At 41.7% G+C, this 19180-nt stretch overlaps 1 protein-coding gene and 1 long non-coding RNA gene across 2 annotated transcripts in view; one reads left to right on the top strand and one right to left on the bottom strand.

The window, feature by feature from the left end:
- Window positions 1-16700, bottom strand: part of scfd2 (sec1 family domain containing 2) — an 88835-nt gene extending 72135 nt beyond the window's left edge. The window contains exons 1-3 of the mRNA XM_020603539.1: window positions 15789-16700; window positions 15442-15610; window positions 7005-7132 (exon numbers count right to left, since the gene is read on the bottom strand). Of these exons, the coding sequence (XP_020459195.1) occupies window positions 7005-7132; window positions 15442-15610; window positions 15789-16593 (1102 nt within the window). The 5' untranslated portion in view covers window positions 16594-16700. The remainder of the gene's footprint in view (window positions 1-7004; window positions 7133-15441; window positions 15611-15788) is intronic.
- Window positions 16701-16821: 121 nt separating this feature from the next.
- Window positions 16822-18867, top strand: LOC109962117 (uncharacterized). Its single transcript, XR_002275214.1, has 3 exons — window positions 16822-16953; window positions 18247-18300; window positions 18769-18867. It is a non-coding gene; the product is annotated as an uncharacterized LOC109962117 (long non-coding RNA).
- The last annotated feature ends 313 nt before the right edge of the window (window positions 18868-19180 follow it).

Here is a 19180-nt window from a genome sequence, read left to right as displayed (position 1 = left end):
TGAACCAGCACCAGATGTGGGAGTATTTCCTGTTGGACTACATAGCCATTGTTTTCTTTAGCAGGGCCAAACACATGACTAAAAGAGAAACAGACATGCTAGGCTAAAAAGTGGAGCAGAAAGCTTCAGAAGAGTAAATACATCATGGAGTTATGGCACTTTCAATGTAAAGACAACTTCGTTTTTAAACTTTGTTTAACTGGATGACAAAGTCTATGGATGAGAAACATTTTCAGAAATATAATTGGAGGAATCATCTGAGGCTAGTAACAAAGAACTCATTTTAACAGCAACTGATAAGCAAATTTCTGCAAGCCTGCCTACTGGGAAGCACTTTCCACGCTGAACTATAGACTCAGTGTGTTGTATGACACACTTCTGGGCAAAACGAAACAAATGTCTACAAAAGGGAATCAGGTTTCTTGCTGAAGTTAAGGATTTTTTGTGTAGAATAACCTTCAGCCCGGGCTTATTTAAAATCCTGAAAAGCTCTATTGTGAACAAACCCAGCCATAAAAATCCTGGCAATGACCAGGGTTCGCTAAGCTTGACGTGCCAACCATAATTCAGCACAGAACCAGGAAATATGTCAAAATCAAGGGCCAAGCATAAGCTTACAAGAGAGTAGGTGACAGAGAATGGTACAGTGTGGGCCAGACGTAATGTGACTTTACAGACCTGATGAGACTGAATGAGAAAATGTTAGATAATTAAGGAAAAAAGAGAAAAGAACTTAAGTCAAGAAAGACACATAAAAGTCTGTTTTCCATTACACAATCAAAGCCTTAGCTCTTATCTATGTCAGTAAACTTCCCTCAAAACACTTCTGTGATTCTTCAGACATCTTGTTGCCAGATGCAAAATGAATCCCAGGGAGAAGATCTATCAGATGGGCTCTGATTTCAAACTACAGCAGGGTGTACTGAAAATGTTCTAATATTTGGACTCTAAGAAACAGGCTGAGCGCAAGTCAACACTGTAGCTGAAAAGTGTCTGCTTCCATGGCAGCTTTATCATTTGATCTGTTTTTCAGTAACACATTCCAACACAATTTTAATGCTGTCTGAAAACACCCAAAAGTTAAATACATATTTATTTGCCTTTTTATATTAGTGCATGCTTAAAATATCTGTCAAATATAACGCACATGAAATATTTCTAATACAGCATGGTGTTCAGTTCACGAGTGCATTAAACATGGAGATGCCTGAATTAATTGCACCTTGACTCAAGACATCTACACGTCTGTTTTGTTCATCAGTGGTTAAACCAAAGGTGTCAGGTACTGCATATACACAACACTGCAGTTTCTGTCACTCTCTTTGTATATCAGCTAAGATGGTGGAGAAAGTTGAACCCTGGGGATGTTTTAATGTTCTTCTGGGTGCATTTATAGCTAGCCATAAATACCATTTTCAGTTTCAGGCTATAAACAGTTTGAGCTACTGCCCATTTTAGCCTGATGTGCAGAAGTGGCAACTGAGGTTCGACCATGATCAAAGTCCTAAACAATGCAAAAAAGGGCAGGGGCCAGCGATGATTTAGTCCCATTTACTGGAAGATAAGTCATCTTCCAGTAAGTCATCTACAGTAGGTACACAGGGTTATTCAGAGGCTAAGTTGTGTCTAATGTCAGCATAAAGCTGAGTGGTGGGCTGCATCAGCAGCTGGACAGCTTCATAAGCAATTCTACATGCATGGGGGGGGGGCACAGGCAGAGAAAGGCTGAGGGACTTTTCTTTATGCATGCCAAAGGGAGAAAAGTCCCAGAACTTTTATTTATGCATGCGGGTTTGGGCCCCTTTCAAGACTCTACTGTAGGGGTGTAGAGAACTCAAGGTGCAACAGGATAGACACATATGTGTTGTGAAAACAGGTTCTATCTGTGGTTCTTCTTCAGTTAAATATGTCTTTGAGTGATTTGGGGACTGAAGTTTCTCTATACAGGACAGCATGCATGAGGTCTGTGGTGGTGACAACTCAAAACAGCCAGTGTTCATTTCATTAACGAAAATGACCATGAAAAATATTTGTTGACGACCTACTGTATTTTTCAGGACGAAACTAAATAAAAAGTAACGTTTGAAAATGAGAAGTATGACTAAATGTTTTATATTTTTCCTTTAAAAAATAAAAAATAAACATCAAAATGATGTGAAAGATGGACAAATGGACATGAATTGACTTAATGACCTACCGCATCTATGGAGTCACAAACTGTAGGTGCTGATCAGGAAACAGTTTCCTCCACCAGCCAAAATATTACTCGTTTGAGAGTTGAATTAGCCAGTTCATGTGTTTCACTACCATCTTACATTCAGTAACGTTCTGATTCTGGCATTAGTGCTTCTTGGAAGAAACAGGTTTACGAATCATCTTCATCTACGGTCCAAAGAACTGCACACAAAAAATGCTGGAACACACTAGTAAAATGCAGCAGCACGGCATATGAAACTGTTAGATAATGTAAAGGTAGGGCTTGTCATTCTTTTCAGAAGCAGCTTTTGCTCCATATCTTGATATTCTCTTTTCACCCTGATAGATGAATAAAGTCCATTAAATGCACTGACAACATAAAGAGACAAATCCGTCGTCTGTGGCAGTAGCAGGGCTGAAAAAAAAAGCTTGACCAATAATTTTACACAGGATGCGCAAAATCACTGAATGGCCTACCTGCCCGTAAACCTACCTCCTGCTAACAAACATCCTTGCCTTGCACGAGCCAAGAGTCTCCCACAAGGCCAGGTAGGCAGATGCGTTACTGCTCTGTTTTGATAGCTAAAGCTAGTGAGCTATGGCAGAAAAGGTACCCACAGCAGCTTTCAGTCACAAACAGAGACTGTTGTTACAGGCCGGGCCTTCCCTTTAAGACATATAGCCTTATAGGTAATGTTGCCAGAAGCTGCTACCTGCATGCAGTGTGCACAGTATGAGAGAGAGAGACGACGGCCGCACTGAACAGACTCCTTTTACACGCAGCCACAGGTGCAGAAAATACCAACAGCAGTCAGCTCTAAGTGTATAGACAGGACTGTAATGCAGTTAACTGGGCATCAAGGCCACATGCAGTGTTCGAGTTACCAAGACGGAATAAAGTCGGTGTTTTGAATGCCGTTAGCATCCCCTCTTCACTTCTCCTCACCGGAAAAGCCCGGACTTCTAAGGCTAGTTACCGGCTACGAGCCAGGGATAAAGCAGTTTAGCCATAAACCAGAGGTCCCCAACTATGGTTCAGGGCCACAGATCTGGGCGGATAACACTGTATTCAAGAAAGTTACAACTAAAAAGAAGTTGGATGCTGCAAGATGTAAAACCCAAATTAACACTGGTGTGGCTTTTGAACTACAGCAACAACTGAGAGAACTAAAGGGCCTAAAAAGCGGCTGTGCTTCTGCTGGACAGGGAATTATCAGTTTTGTTTAGTTTGGGGGTGGGGGGCAGGCATTTGTTATTTTCCTGAAATCTGTAGTAGTAGTCAGGCAGTGCAGGCTGCTGTGTGCGTTGTGTTTTGTAGGAGTGGCTTTGGCGAGAAGTCAGAACGAAAGGGTGGGATTTCTTCGATTGGCTACTTTCAAAATCAAGCTTCCTCTTGCTGGTTTTTCCAGTATCGCCAACCCTATCTTTAAGAGTCCTCACTGATTTAAGCGTGATGCTTACTTGTAGTCTTTTTTCAGGGTCTTCATCAGGTTCCCACAGCACTCAATGTACCTCCTCTCAATGTGGGGGTAGAGGCAGGAACGCAGGGTGAGCTCAAATGTCTGGCAGGTGACAGACTGAGAGGAGCGATCCACGATGAAATCCCCTCCAGAGAAGCGCTCATGGAAGTCACTCTGCTCCAAGAAGAGCCCGGGGAAGACCCAGGACACACTGGAGGGACTATGTCTCTTGGCTGGCCTGGGAACGCCTCAGCATTCCCCCAGAGGAACTGGAGGAAGTGTCTGGAGAGAGGGAGGTCTGGGCATCTTTGCTTAGACTGCTGCCCCCGCGACCCGGCCCCGGATAAGCGGAAGAAAATGGATGGATGGATGGATGGATGGATGCTGCAAGATGTAAAACCCAAATTAACACTGGTGTGGCTTTTGAATGATGGTGACAACTAAGAGAAGAAAAGGAGCTGAAAAGTGACGTCGTGGTGGCTGTGTTTCTGTTGGACAGGTAATTACCGGCTTTGTTTTGTTTGGGGGACATTTGTTCATATCCTGAAATCTCTAAGCAGTAGTCAGGCAGTGCATGTTGCAGTATGTGTTGTGTTTTGGAGGAGTGGCTTTGGAGAGAAGTCAGAACAAAAGAGTGGGTCTCTTCAGTTGTCTACTTTCAAAATCCAGCTTCCTCTTGCTACTTTTTCCAGGATCGCCAACACCACCTTTAATGTGAAGCACTGTGGTTGTAGATGTAACAGTGACATTCCTTTCAGTCTGATATATTTTGTGCTGCTGTCAGTCAATTCCAGGATTAATATAGGCAGTAAACCATAAATCATCTCTAAATGTTCACTGCAGAGATCTAACTGTTCTAATGTTATCTGATGATTTAGCTTCACCTCTCAAGCTGAGCCCAGTGAAGAGGATTTTAGTACAAACATGAGTGAGTCCAACTTTTGCAGAGCAGAGGGACACTCCGGTATAAAACCCTATTTTCCACAAACCTCATGATAGATGGGAACAACACATGTAACCACTGTACAGTACAGTACAGTAAATATTCAAATCCAGTTAAAATGACAACAACTAGACTAAAATGTATTTAGGTTTTACTGACTAAGACTAGAATAAAACTAGACTAAAACTAACAAAAGTCAAAAAACTAAAACTATACTAGCACTTATATGCATTTTCATCAAAAGACTAAACTGAAATCAAATTATCTTTATCTCTTTACAAAATTCAAATTCCAAGCATCATTTGTTTTACATTTTAACTAATGTCTTTCAAGTTTAAGAGTGACTACATACATTGGTGTGCATGTATCTGAGAAATTTCAGAATAAATGCATTTAATAATACTGTAATTGTTGGTTGACTGTTTGCTAATACAATAAAATATTGTGGATCTCCACTAAAATAAATGGCCAAACACTTTGACACAGACCTTTGACAATACTTTAATTTCATTTGCTAATCCAAAGTTGTAATAACACCTTCTAGGTTCCAAATTATTTTAACTTTTTTTTTTTGTCCTAACTGATTACAGAATTATTTTGCAAAGCCATTTGTGCAGTTTAACATAGCACATTGTGATGATCATTTAAATTATGAGGACATATTATATACATAAACTACTAAACGTCTGCAATATTACCAGTTTCACTACTTGAAATAATGAAAGTAATAAATCATCAGCTTAAGTGTCATAGTTAAATGCAATGCAAGAAGAAAGGAAAGGTTCTATCAACACACCTCATTTACACCGTGCTATCAGTGCACACAAACAGTATATATACACATATGCATGCAAATGTTCACAGAGGCGGATGAACAGATAAACGCACGTTCACGAACAATGAAACCAAAGAAGTCCAAGTATTTCCCCACTAAAAGCAAAAACACCCAAAATAAACACTGGACACTGCACAAACACATCTATGCAAACACTTCCTCTCTCGCACAAGTGCACAGAGGGAATTTCATCATCCTTTCAGGCTATGAGAAACCTGACAGTCCATACTCAGGCTCTGAGAAACTGGTTATTTTCTCTGTCTCTCGCTCTCTCTAGATGATCTTATCCTGTTGAGATGAAGAGAAGCCAAGCTGAGTCAGTGTGTGCGTGAATGCAGAACTTGCATTACACTGACGCAGTATTATCTTTACTGATCTGGTGAACGTACCAGAGTGAGAATGTGTTGTGTAAAATTCTCCTCCACTGAGAGGGCAGATAGATATTAATGCTAAGCGGTTTGTGTTACTGGGTTTATCTTGGTCTCATATGAGCAGAGCACGGTGGACTGAAAATTTGTCTGGTGGTGTTGGCGGGCAGGACGGGAACTGTGTGGGGGTGTGCTGGGAGCGCAGAGGGGCTTCGTGGAGTCTGGTCCTCTGCCAGTGGGGTATAAAGGTCCAGTGTGTGAGGAGTCTGACAGTGCACCCGCTCACACCACTTTTCTCTTTTTCTCTCACTCAGCAAAGACATTAAGTCAACAGGCTGTCAGTCAGCAGGCGCGCAGCAGCTTTAATGCTACACCTTCTTCATACTTTCAAACTTTTCCTTGTACGTTTCTGCAGCTCCATTCTTGTTGCCTTCCATTTGTCTAAACAAATCCACAGTGTAGCAGCCATCCAGAATTACAAAGACTGCTGTTAAGCATAGGTGTGCAAAAGGAAACCACCATGTGTACACAGATGCTTGGTGTGTGTGCGTGTGTGCATGTGAGACCAACATATTAGAACCTACTTGTCACGAGAGACAAGACGTTCTTTACCTCACAGATTATAGGAGCTAAGGGACTACACTGCCCCTCTCTTTTAACCCCCCCATTCTGCCAGAAGATATCCTGCATATTAGCCCTGTTTGTGTGCGAGTATGAATGTAGTACATCCATTAACTGTGTGAGTCAAAGGGTAGCCCATAGTTCAACGTGCATGAGGGCACTGAATACTTGTGCATGGAAAGGCCTTTGCATGCCAACTCGTATTTTTATCCCTGGCTGCAGCCAGCCCCCTTTTCTTCGTTAACAAACAACAAAAGTTTTCAAAAGCAGCGTGTGTGCAAGGGAGCATCTGTGTGTGTGTAAGTGTGTGTTATAGAGCCAACATGTGGTTCAGATTTCCTATGTGGCCACATGGGCAAATGCACAGCAGAGATGATGGCTCTCAATAGGAGGCGCTAAGGTTCTGCACTACAACGCTGAAATACTTACACACACTTCTCTTTAAGAATATCACATTTCTCTCATGATATTTTTACATGATGCAAATGCTCGTTTTTTTTTCTATTTTGTATGAATTTGTGTTTTATTTAATAGAAAACAAGACATTCTTTGTTACAGCTTTGTGGGATTCTGGTTCTTACCCATGCTCATCTTGATTGGCAGCTTCTCTTTACTGGCAGCCTCCACCAGTTGCCGACGGACCTCCATCACCCCCTCTTTATGCTTACTGGTCAGCATGGCCTCCCACAGTGACTGTGCTGCGGGCGACCTAAAAGGTAGACCAATCGAAAAGGTTAATTTGAGGAAAGCACACTGCAGGAGACGTTCTGTAGTAAATTTAAGCACCAGCAAGGGAAACAACTCTTGCTCAGAGCATATAGGCCCCTGAAGTAAAACATGGAATGGAAGACATGGACGTGATGGGGTGCTCATCTCAGTGATAGAGAGCCTGATGGTTGCAGAGTGGTGACTCCCTTATGGGACCCCTCACAGGAAAAAGCTGAAATTAGCAGAGGGAACACTGGGAATGTTCTCAATCCACCTTAAAGGTCTGTGAGCCAACATTCCTCTGAACTGATCAGTCCTTACATCATTAGGAAAAGAGTCTGGAGAGCAGGACTCCTCTTGATACCATCTCAGGGCACATCTCAGTCCCTCATCTCATTATCCGCTAGGTTATGAATCACTGATCCACATCTCTAATGGAAGACTGAGGACAAGGCGCGTGTAGGACTCGTACCATCTGCCACAAGCAGCGGAAACAGCATCAAATCTTTTCGTGAAAGAATTAAAGAGTATCACTGAGGAGCTTCATCATCATTAGATTCATAGAGAGTGATACTTTTTCTTATAAATAGGCCCTATATCAGAACTCCAGCTATACTCATATTTTGTATGTCTTGTTAAAGGCACTGGCACTTTGTTGGCTCTGTGCCACCTCTGCTGTCTGTGCCTTTGACAGCCAGAATGTCGACACGGATATGAACGTCACTGTATTCTCTCAGAAGTGACCAGAAACTGAACAGAGAAGGAGACAAAGACAGAAAAAGGGGATAAGGACGGAGAGAGGAAAGGTAGGAGGGAGCTCGCTGACAAATCCACTCTGTTTTTCTTTAGTTTTTTTTTTCTTTACTTTTTTTCTCTCGCCTTTTCTCCTTTCTAACTGCCTCCATGTGTTTAATATCAGATGTAATCTGTTCCAGACCTTGGGCTGGGGCTGTATGGGGAGGAGAGGGGCTCACGCTGGGACACCCACCAACTTCGCTGTAGAATCAGACACAAAGACCAGCAAACATGACTCAGCCCAGGACACGAGTTTAATGTAAAAATGTATACATTAAAATTTTTTGTTGGGAAAGAAAAAAAAAAACTAAGTCAGACAATAACAATCTGCTCATTGTTTTGCTCAATGATTAAGATATTGCAGATACTGGTCAAGAGCTATGACATGGTGTCATTTCTGGACACTTCCCTTCACTTAATCCTTCAGAAAACAAAACCTCCCATGCACTCAATGAAGTCCCACATAGTTATCATGGCTGAAATACCAATAGTGTTACTTGACTAGACCATATGTGAGTAGCCGTGTGTGTTTGAGGACATATACACATGCATCTGTATGTTATGTTTGCACACAACCCTGTGCATCTGTGCATGTTTCTGGGAGATGGAGGGCCTCAGCAGAGTGTGCATGAAATATGGTTCTCATTTGGCTCTTTGCCCACTCAGCACCCCTCCTCCGCTGACCCACCCCCTACCCTCCATCTGATGCTTTCCCTGGGCCATTTGGTCAGACGAAGGTGGGGGTACGAGCTGGGCTGAGGGCTGAGGGGTGAGGTTTATATTGGCAGGGTGTGAGACAGGCTCTATAACCAGTCAGGAGCCTTGTTGAGTAACTGCTATACTATGGAAAGGGGGGAGGGGGTGGGGGGCTGGGTATGAGGGGCGCGTGTACTTGGCCATCTGCAAGCATTACGGGCAGTGCGGCTCTGAAAGGGCTGCTTGGTTACAGCCTGAAGGGGGCACTCTTGCTCCTGACGTGTGTGCACTGTAGTCATCGTTTCTCTGGCTGCGTGGGTGCATTTGGACAGTGTGGGTGTTTGTGCCCTAAGTAATTTCCACCAGAGGTGTAATGAGTGTTGTGACACAAAAAAAAAAATCAGTTAAGCATCAAAAACTGTAACTTTAGGAAAGATGTGCGTACTATATGAAAGAATGAGCATGCTCTGTATGAGCCCATTAAAAAGCTGAAGAACATCTGGCTATGTCCAAATTATTAATTACTGTGGGGTGAGGAGGGGGACAGGGTTCCTGGAAGTGAATGATGCAGCGGAAAAGAATGGCTCTAACCATTCTGACTCATGATTTCTTAATTGCACTACTTATTCTGTGGCTCTCTCATCAGTGGGTCAAACATGCGTGTATATGTACACACACATATTAGTGTTTATTGCTTTATTCTCATTCAACATTCCTGGTGTGATTCAGACCGGAGTCATACTACATACGACTGATGAAGCCTTTCAGCATGAGTGGTGAAACGTCTGAGGAGGCTCAATTCGCTCACCTTACTCGATCAGTTTTTGAGATATGCATTTCTGAAATTTCAGCTGCCACCTCAACCCAACATATGAAATTTACTTTGAGGTGCTCAAAGCACTGAAAAATGAGCATCTCTCTCCAGAAAGTGTTTCAGTTGCTCTGGATACTCTGCTTAACATGCTGTCAACAGCTTTCATGAGGAATATTTCTAGTGAAGAAAGTAGCTCTGATAAAGGCTGAGGTCTGAGTATTACACTATATGTACTGCAAGCACCTAGCATAGTTTTTTTTTTCATGAAGGCATGCTGTTGTTGAGTTTATTGGAAGCAACTTTGAGCACCACAAATGAAATCAAATCAAACCCCACTGTACTGGTGGTGTGGCAGAAATTTCACAGATAGTTATCACAAAATCTCTGAAAATAAAACCAAAGGTATCTGCATGGTTAGACACAAGGGCATAATTTCCAGTGGAGATGGAGAATGCACAACCTCCTTACTTTCAAAGTGACTTTTAGTCCCTCCTATCTTCTATAGTTTCACATTGAATTTTGTATTAAAAATCTCTCTGAACATTGTCCAGCCTCTTTGATATGCTCATCTGAGCTGCCTTAAATTGCTACCATGTGCTGAGAGTGACAGGCTTAGCCAGACGTAGCAAGTGCTTAATGGGCTTTTTTTGGCCGTGGATTTTGCTACAACAGGCAGGCTACTCTATCGTCCTGGTGGAGGTTATAGTGGTGATGTGCACCCTGACAGACACAACTCAGGGCTGAAAACTGCATCCAAACTTCTCTGCACTTTTCTGGGTAAAAATGAAAAATATTAACTTGATATATTTTATGTGGGTCAATCAATTTAATAGTACAGATCATGGCTCATAATTATTTGACACCATTTCTTGGTGTCATGTGTACACGTGTACAACAAATCACATCCACATGCTACAACCCCACACTCCAGTGCATATTAATGTAATCTTAATGTCGCACTCAGCAGACTGCAAAACCTGTGTGCAAGCATGTTTCATTTCATGATTCCAACAGGCCTATGTGTAACAAATACAACCTAACAGATTTGCACAAGGCCAGTCCCATTTCTTTGTGACTTATTTATGGGGTGTATTTAGGGGAGAAAAAAACCACTGTTGGATTTCCTGTAAACATCCCCATCTAGCACAGGACATGACATGAGAGGAGTGGACCAAAACCAGACCTGGCCTTGAGTGTCTTGCCAAGAGGGACAAATGACCCAGCACATTTATGGAGAAAAAATGAAGGAAATGTGTTCTGCAGGAAGTCTAGAGAAAAAGGGAGACATTTGAAATTAAACACACTATATCAGATGAAGCAGGAGCTCCCACTGGTCAGCCACCATTCAGTGATGACTGTGAACAGCTTTGCAATTACAATTTCTGTTTCTGAATGACCAAAAAAAATCTGTTAACAACACCTGTAATTACAACAGCAGGACATTTTCCTTCATTTACACTCAAAGGGTGTTTATGTAAATGTTTATCATATAGAAGAATCATGTTCCTTTATGGTGAAAGCTTGAAAAAACTCAAGTATGGGGGAAAAAAAAATCACAAAATATGATGTTGGTTGAAACCTACTTCAAAGGAAAGTCAGGTTTTTGAAGGAGTAGGGATGGAGGATGTAAACTGTCTTCTTTGGAAATGTCTTATCATATTCTGGAATACATGCAGGCACACACACACACACACACACACACACTCGTGTTCTCTTTCCCAAGTAAGAAGTGTGTAGTGAAAATCAAATGACAGAACTGAAGACAGCGTACAGTACAAGATGGAATAGGTTACGTTATCTTAGTGTTGAAGGGAACACGAAGTACAAGTTCTTCAGGTGCGACTAATCTGCGTGATTGATGTACTGTGGGCTCCAAGAGAAGACCTACATTAGGAGCGAAAACAGAGGCACAACATCAGAGATGGACCAGGGGATATGTCAGTACACTGAATATACGGCTACGCTCCTGCATCTCCTACACTTTATTTGCAAACAGCTGAAGCCATCATCAACCTTTAGGGCAGCCTGATAAAATCAGCGTGATAAATCATTAGATGAAAGTCACACTCTTGCACAGACAGACACGTGGCTCAGAGGGAGAACTGTCTCTTTTGATAATGATGAAAAAGGCTTTCAAATTAAACAGTGACTATTTTAGTTTTATCTTTGCTCTGCAATAATAAAAAAAAACAAAAACAAAGCCATTTATTTTTACTAAGGTATGTTAAGACTATTCTTTCAAATGAAGCTACCTCTACCTCCCATGTGATGTAATCACTGCAAGTCACTCTCCACAGCCTAACCTGTTAACAGGTACAGGTTCAAGTATGGTGAGAGTAAAACATGGAACCCAGTTACTGCAAAAGGGTTTTTCATCAGTATATAATGGAAGGAACCCAATGTTTGGCCAGGATCAATATCTTCTTACACCACAGTAAACAAGCTTTCTAATCCTAAATGCACAGTCAGCAGGCAGATCTGTATGGGAACTTACTACACTACTACTACTACTACTACTACTACACTGTAACTAATGATGGAGTAGGGTTGTTGTTTAGCCTATAAATGATGTATTCGTTAAACTGTTTGTGCCAATATTCAATGTCTAAGTACAGAATAGCAAAACAACCTCTATAAGGAAGCAACATAGAATGAATGTGGCCAGTTTCCATATCCCACTCTTTATTCTTGGTGAGGTAAAAACAGGGTTAGTTGTCTTCAGCTGTCTATCATTTGCTCTCTTCTCTCCACATCGTATTATCTCTGCCTTTTTTTGTTTCTTTTCCTATATAGCCCAAACTCAAATAAGCGTGCAAAGCTTTTTCTTCATGCTCATATTTCCCAGCTGGGACAGAAATAGGTGTTTTTCCTCCTTCCTGGTGGTACGTGTGCTGGATCTGCTGGGCAGATTTGAGGAGATGGCAGCCTCGCAGTATTTTCTCATGGCAGGGTGTGGTCGGTAACTCTGCCTGGCTTTAGCTCTGTAGCTCTGCAGGCAGACCCAGAGCACCTTGGCCACCCATACTCGGATCTGCCCACATGCACACACCCCACCACAGGATCAAGGTCCAAGGCGTCCAGATGACAGGGGTGCAGGGTTCAGTCTGGGACTGAGGGAAACTCGGTGCCCTCTGCCAATGGGGTTCATGTGTACTACTCAAGATCAAAAGGCCTGTGCAGCCAAGCACAGCAAATTACACAGACTGGGCTAGAAGGTACCTGACCACAACCTCACACACACACACACACACACACACACACACAAAACAACACTTCCACTGCTACTTTCACTCAACATTCTACTACAGACAGCAAACTGTGCATCCTGGCACTATTCACTGGCTGAAAAAGAATGCCATAGCACAAGAGTGGTGTAACAAAAACCTTCACAGGCAAAGTTGTGTGTTTGTGCATGCAAACGTTGTCTCTGCATGATTCCTAAAACCACAGAGTGAAAGTCAGGTTGTAGGATAAGAAAAATTCGCACCAGGTTATGAAATACAGCACGACAGTAATTGCAAAGTAAGTGTAGGGTCTTGCTGGGAGAGCTAGAGTCAACCACCCACAGAATGTTTAAGACACAGTATAATCTATAAAGATGTCCTGGAATTACTGAGGGAAATACCATACAAAAGGTCCAAAATAGGTCCACACCTAATATTTAAAGGCTTTGAGCTGGTCTATATACATAGTTATACAACATAACCAATCAAAACACACTGTGGGTTTACACTAAAAATAGTGCAACAAACCATAGGTGTATAAAACATCCAGCAGAAGGGAACTTATTATATACACCATCAAACCACATGGAGTCAAAAGGGTCTAGTGCTCTGCATGGTTCACATCATGCAAAGCAAACAATCCCTTTTAAAAATATGTGCTTTAGTTTCTCTAAGATATTAATGCTTAATAGCAGTTTGGCCCTAAAACAAGCTTTTGCAGAGCCCTGTTTTGAACATGCTAGAGTGTCTGATGTAAACTGTCTGTGGTGAGCTGTGTACTTAAAGAAAGCGGGAAATCTTGTCACCTTTCTTGCCTCTGATGCACTGCACTCTCCTGCAACTGTGTCCTACTGATCCTGCTGGCCGTGATCAGACACATGCTCCATACAAGCTTAGCCCTTGCTGCATTGCTTATTACTTTCAGCTAGACTTCTTCGTCTATCTGTTTGTGTCCCACCACCTGCTAGACCTTGTGTATAATATCTGAATCAGACATTTAAATGTGTGTTCAGCTGAAACTGCACACATTTGGTAAAAAGATCTGGAACATTGACTGCAAACTTTGTCACTGTGATACACAGCCACCGACCCCTCCTTGGGGTCCTTTGTCTAAAATTTAACTCAGCACATCCACAGACTACTCTGCTGTGTTTGTGCAACCGAGAGTTCAGCTACATTTACTTTAGATGAATTCTGTGGTTGTACTATAGCCATCTGGCTGACGTGTCCCAGTCTTAAGCCTTGTATCTGAGAGCTGGTGCAATCCGTCCGTGCTGTGCTCACATTATCTGCTGCTGTCTAAACAGTGATGAGAAAAAAGATCTAAGCCCGGTTCCACTGCAACAGAACCTCCCACCAACTGTATCTCAGAACGGCCCCCTTTGCATTCAGTGTATGTGTAATCCTGTTCATGAGCCCAAAGTGGTCAGACTTGACAACTCCAGCCACAAAACTCTTCTTCTCCAAGTCTTTTCCTCCTGCAACTGCATGAAGGGGAAAAACAGGAGTGGAACACATGATGTAGGACTAATCCCTGCCATGTACGACAACGCCACCGCAGGCACCTACCACATGCATCTGCACAGCAAACACTAGAAACAAGCTTCACTGAACCACTAGCACCACTTGCCAAAGGCTAAATTCTGTAAATAAATATGTACCATCCTCCTCTGTAACCACATTTATTCCAGACAGGATTTTAGCCATTGCCAAGTTACAGAAGATTGTTCTGCAACAGACAACAATATTTTGGGAGAAATTAATGTAATCATTTGTCTCCAGCTAATCTAACCTAGTTGTTCTTGGACTATGGGAGGAAGCACAGGCACAGGGAGAACATGTTAACTCTACAGAGAAAGGCTACATAAGGCCAGCAGAATCAACCCAGTACCTATTTGTTTGTTTTTTTTATTTAAAATGTTTAAAAGTTAACTCAAATTGCTGGGACAAGTAGTCACAAATCACTCAAATGGCTCTTTGTGAATGATGTGAACATACTTTATGGTAAAGTGATCAAAGGCAGGGTGTTTTGCTGTAGCTGTAATTCCAGCAGCCCTTTTGATGCACTTGTGGGATCTTAAGCGCCCTCCTATTGGGAAATGCAGTTCCTCGTGCGCAAAATACAAGGTACTGTGTATCTCTGGAGGTAATTACAGAAGAATCGATGAGTGTTCTGAAAAACAGTCTGTAATTGTTATGGGAGTAGAGAGAAGTCACTGCTTCTGTGAACTTCAGATGAGAACAAAATCACTGATGTGAAAATCTGAAGCTTATGCTGGCAAACACAGTGCTGTTAAAGGTCATATTGTATCTTCGATGTTGCAGTGAACTGCAACTGAACAATGTATAAACAAACACAATACAAGCATCAAAACCTAATTAAAACTTAAGGATTTTAGATTTGTTATATTGATGGACACACCATGAATAGGTGGAGAACAAACCGCAATCATCTATCCAGCAAACACATTACAATGATTAGATTTTGTATTGTTTTTAGTATCTGCTATTTAAAGTTTCATGTTTTGATCTAGTACAACTGTCTGTTGTCTGATGATTTTACAACCTGCGCATTTTTGGTGGTCGTCGCCCAAAGGCTGCAAATGAAAATTAGTTTTTAGCTATATCTGGTACACTAAATGCACTGCGCATTGTCCCTGTCAAAAAGAAAAGACATTTCAAATAAAGGTTTCCCAAGAAGTGGACAGTAAAAGTGTTAAGTGTATATTACACAAAGCAACACTGTTGCTATAAATGAAGTACTGTCAATTATAGACTCACCGCGTCTGTGCGAGACAGCCGGGGGACAGGATGGTCTGGGAGTAAGGGGTGTGCTGCAGACTTGTGAGCTCCAGCATGTCCACCTGTACATCTGTCACATGAGCAGGTAGGGGTTTGAGTACAGTCAGAATCTTCTCCACCAGGTTATCACCATGATGACCCACAGCTCCTGAAAATTAAAAAGACCAAGTGTTTATTTCATGTGTATTAACACGCTGAATATCAACATCAATATGTGCATTTGTAAGCAACACTTTTCTCAAAAGAGTATTCTTGCAGTCTTGGATAGGATTGTTATAAATAAGACTTGATTGTGATGTGCAGAGTGACTGGGCACAAGATTTCACCTGTAATATCCATTGTTCTGTCAACAAAGATGATTGACGCTTTATTAGGCGCAGTTTTTCTTCGGGTTTTTGCTTGTGGATGAGTAGCCAGTTCCCCTGCTATGATGCGACTCATGGGACCCACAGCAAAGCACTCTTCCCTGGTGCTTGTAGCTTCAAACATTGCATTTAATGCTGAGGCCAATGATTTTATTTCAATCTGCAGTTCCAAAGAAAGGGAGTGCATGTCTATATCAACCAGGCTTCCAAATCTCTTCTTCTCTGGTCGTTTTGCATTTATTTTCTCCAGGTCAGGTGACAGCAGGGGAAACAAGTGGGCAAACGCGGGTGTGAGGAGCAGCTGCTGTGATACAGGGGCGAAGACCACGGGAACATGCATGACTTCAGCCGTGTAGTTCATGTTTCCCATCCACTCACACAGCTTTTCTTCAAACTGCTCAAATACAGGGTTTCCTTCCATCTCTGTCGTGACACTGTTGGCGAGCAGGTGTACGGAGTGAGCGACGGTGGTGAAAACGACACAGTACTGGAAGTGACTGAGGGATATGATGTCTTTCAGGATGTCGACCGTTGTCCCCTTCAACAAAGTGCTCACCACAAACACAGCTTTCGGTTCATTCACACCGCTGGATTCGAAGCTTGAAAATTGCTTCAAATTTCTAGCTCCTGCTTCAAACAATGCGGCAGCACCACCGATCCAGTGGAGAGCCTCTGCACACCTGTCATCCATAAAAACAACAGCTTGCTTTACCTTCGACAATACTTTCTGCCACATCTGGTGCGGAAAGTGGACAAACTCGTCCATCGTCAACTTTCTGCCGGTTATCGGTGCTAGTTAAATGCTCCAGAATCGAAAACACATCAGAAATATTAGCTTGACTAAAGTAGCTCCCACAAAACAAAACACACGTCTCCACAAGGTGACGTGGCAACTGCATGTCGCAGATTAATACGTCACGCACGTGTTAACTGGTTGCTATGGCAAAAGCAACCTTCAGAGAGCAACGGGGATGAATTGCCTTGTGACGCTAATAAGTGGCTCGATGTTAGAATTATCCATGAATTTTTATATTTTAATGTCATTACCAAGCCTTTAGAATTCACAGCCATTATTGTTGAAAAGACAAAAAGAAATCCAAAGAGCAGACATAATTCTTTAGAAGAGGTTAGCTAAATAGCCTATAGCTGACAGTCGTTATAAGGTTCATTTACACAGGTGGCACGGTGAACCTAAACTGTCTATGTTTATTTAAGTTTGCAGAGAGTGGAAGGAAGAAGACTGAATGTCATCCCGCTATGTATGCATAGCCTATAGTGTATAGCCTGTTATGTGTAGCAGAAAAGTATACAGTAGCCCCAGTGACTGAGCAGTTTCATACAACTGGAGCACTTAGACTGAGTTCTCTGACCTCTTTGGCTTGGAGTAAATGTAGCATAACTTTACAGTTACAGTAAGTCACTGTAACTGTAACATACACCAAAGCTTCAACAGCAGTCATGTTTGGTTGCATGAGTTTAGTCATTCGTGGCTTAAACTAAATTAATAAGAATAAGAGTCAAGCATCTTTGTTGTTTGTTGACCTAAACTCTGATGTCTGAAGGTTAGAAGGACTCCCCACAAAAACAAATCAAACAATTGTTGATTTATTATAAAGTAAGGTTAAATGATGCCATAATTAGACTTTTCCATAAACATTCGAAACATAAGCCATCTCTATGATGTAAAGATATGCCTTATTTCAGATGGCTTCTCCGTGTTTGTCTTTGTGCCAGAATACTGTAATATAGTTCTCTAAAGAATGTATGACTATTTTGAAAGAGGCACTGAGCTAAAAATACTGTAGAATCTTATCACCAGTTCTCATTATTATATACTCATCTCTCTCATTTTCTATACCGCTGAATGGGGTCACGGGGGGGCGGGAGCCAATCCCAGCTGGCAATTGGGCGAAAGGCAGGGTACACCCTGGACAGGTCGCCGGTCCATCGCAGGGCCATTATTATATACTATGTACATTAAATTACGTACAATATTTTTGTCACAGCACCTGTCAAATTAACTCCAGTCCATTTTGACATGCAATTGGGTATTACTGTTATTTTAATGTTTCTTTGTTTTATGGGTTAATTTGAAAGCTGTCCAAGATGATGAAGACAGTGACAGCTGATGAATACAAGATTTTCTGTGAAACCATGCATGTGAGAGTGTTTGCTATTCATCTTCTGTCAAAATAATGTTAAAATTTTCAGTCTGGCATTGTTTCTTTGCCTGTAGGGCGTAATATAAATGTACATTATTTGGCAGGAGACCACTCTTGTGGGCTAAATTGTAGCTCTCAAATAATTTTTCTGATATATTAGCTTAGAGGAGGGATTTGAAATTATGTTATCAGCACTCAAGCAAGACTTACTGTCACAATGACTGAGATAATAATGTATTTGCCTTTTTTCCTTGCAGCTCTGAGCAAACACCTGTGCCTATGAAAAAGAATGCGGAGGACACACGCAGTTGGTCTGTATTTTCTTTAGCATATTTTCAAAAGATGGCAACATATGACATTATGGCAGGACATAACAGAAGCACAAAGACAAAATGGCCAGGGGGGCCTTTGTGTTTATATTGTAATTCACTAAAGAAAAATTTAGAATAATTAAGCCCCAAAAAACTTTGTTTTTTTCTATTGTTAAGAAAACTTAAGAAACATAATTTCAGCCTTTTCATAACATAGCCTAATATGTAGATCTAATATGTAGACATCCAGGGACTATCTGGCCTCAAAAACTGAACTCTTAAACATTTCTGACATCATAGTTCATATTTTACTTCTTCACTGAGAGTATTGACTTCAAAATATTCTATGACTTTATTACAAATCCATAAATAATCTTCTACATTAAAGTTCTTGGCAAATACAGTATGTATTTCACAACTGTGAAGGGACATTTTTTGACACTTTGAATCTTGTCAACTGTTTTACAGTCAGCTAAGGGAGGACACATAGACGCACTGGACAATAATCAAGGATTGCTGGCTGAGAGTGCGTATGTTGAGTGTTTAAAGAAAAAAGCCACTGGAGGAAAGCTGGTAAGTAGTGGTGTTCGAGCTTGTACCCTGGTACTTCTCTCAATGGTTTTCTCTCTATGTAAACTCATTTACTGGCACTGTGTATTCAGTTTCTCTTGTTTTCACAACTAGAACTGAATAATGAGCAGATTAGCGAGCAGAGAGGGAGTGAGAGCCTGTTCTTATTCCACTTAGGTCCAGAAGGGGCACAGTAATCATGGAGAAGAGCCTTGTTGTGCATATTCTTCCACAGGCAGCTCATCCAGGTTGGAAACACAATGTCTTTTATACTGTCTTTGTTTGTGTCCTGAGTATTCTACCCCCTATA

The sequence above is a fragment of the Monopterus albus genome, unplaced genomic scaffold (assembly GCF_001952655.1).
Source record: "Monopterus albus unplaced genomic scaffold, M_albus_1.0 scaffold61.1, whole genome shotgun sequence".
Lineage (NCBI taxonomy): Eukaryota > Metazoa > Chordata > Actinopteri > Synbranchiformes > Synbranchidae > Monopterus > Monopterus albus.
Note: the sequence above shows the minus strand (reverse complement) of the source record. Positions and strands in the feature narration are given on the sequence as shown.